Raw genomic sequence first — 1,325 nt, forward strand, 5'->3', positions numbered from 1 at the left:
CAGGGATCCTCCGGGGTGGCAGGCACCTCTAACCCTGCCTGCCCCCAACCCTGCCTGCCCCCCAGTGTGTGAGCTGCACCTCCACCCAGACTGTGTGCCCTTCGCCTGCAGTGACTGCCGCCAGTGCCACCAGGACGGGCACCAGAATCACGTGAGTGCACCAGCCCCAGGGAGCCCTGGGGGGTGGGGCGGGCCCAGGTGCTGACTGTCCCGCTCTGCAGGACACCCATCACCACCACTGGCGGGAGGGGAACTTGCCCTCGGGAGCGCGCTGCGAGGTCTGCAGGAAGACGTGCGGCTCCTCTGACGTGCTGGCCGGAGTGCGCTGCGAGTGGTGCGGGGTCCAGGTGGGCGCTGGGAGGTGGTGGGGGTGGGGCAGGAGAGGTGCGGGGTCCGGCGGCTGCTGGGAGGCGGAGGAGTTGTGGGAGCGGGGCAGGAGAGGCACAGGGTCCAGGTGGGCGCTGCAGGGTAGAGGGGGCGGGGTAGGAAAAGCACGGGGTCCAGGGGGTCGCTGGGAGGTGGAGGGGGCAAGGAAGGAGAGGCGTGGGGTCCAGGTGGGCGCTCGGGGGCTGGAAGCAGGAAAGACACGGGGTCCAGGCTAGGTTTGCGACCTGTGGGGTCTTTCCCTGGACCCAGCGCACCTGGTGTCCCCGCCCCCGGCTCCGACCCCCCAGCTCAGGCCCTTGTCCCCCCAGGCGCACTCTGTCTGCTCGGCGGCGCTGGCTCCCGAGTGCGGCTTCGGGCGTCTGCGCTCCCTGGTCCTGCCCCCGGCGTGCGTGCGCCTCCTGCCCCGTGGCTTCAGCAAGACGCAGAGCTTCCGCATCGCGGAGGCGGTGGAGCCGGGTGAGGTGCGGGCCGGCCGGGGCGCCCTGGGCTGGGGGCTGCGCACTGAGTGAGGGGTCTGTGTACCCGACCCGCAGGCGAGGGAGGCGACGGCGCCGACGGGAGCGCTGCCGTGGGTCCAGGCAGAGAGACACCGGCGACTCCAGAGTCCGGTAAGTGCCCTCCTCCTTCCCCGCAACTCTCCTGACATCCCCGGGCGCCCTGGACTCATGGAACTTCCCCGGCCCAGGGAAGCAAACGCTGAAAATCTTTGATGGTGACGACGCGGTGAGGAGAAGCCAGTTCCGCCTCATCACGGTGTCCCGCCTGGCCAGTGCCGAGGAGGTGCTGGTAAGGGGTAGCTCGGGGCAGGTGTCTGAGCCCCCACCTCCCACCGCATGTCCCGGCACCTGGCGTCCCCGACCTGGCTCCCCCAACCTGGTGCCCCTCACCCACCTGCCCCCCGCTGCGACCTGCCCGCCCCCCCCACTGAACCCTGCCTG

The 1,325-nt window shown here is 71.1% G+C and overlaps 1 protein-coding gene across 1 annotated transcript; it reads left to right on the forward strand.

Moving 5' to 3' along the window:
* Positions 1-65: 65 nt before the first annotated feature.
* Positions 66-1,263, forward strand: LOC108523511 (diacylglycerol kinase theta-like; the record flags this gene model as incomplete). The annotated part of the gene is made up of 5 exons (XM_017864153.1): positions 66-151; positions 222-347; positions 696-843; positions 921-995; positions 1,073-1,263. Coding segments are annotated over 5 exons (626 nt in total), but the record flags the coding sequence as incomplete, so codon positions are not given.
* Between the last annotated feature and the right edge of the window lie 62 nt (positions 1,264-1,325).

Source organism: Rhinopithecus bieti, unplaced genomic scaffold, assembly GCF_001698545.2.
Source record: "Rhinopithecus bieti isolate Rb0 unplaced genomic scaffold, ASM169854v2 scaffold_76021, whole genome shotgun sequence".
Taxonomy (NCBI): domain Eukaryota; kingdom Metazoa; phylum Chordata; class Mammalia; order Primates; family Cercopithecidae; genus Rhinopithecus; species Rhinopithecus bieti.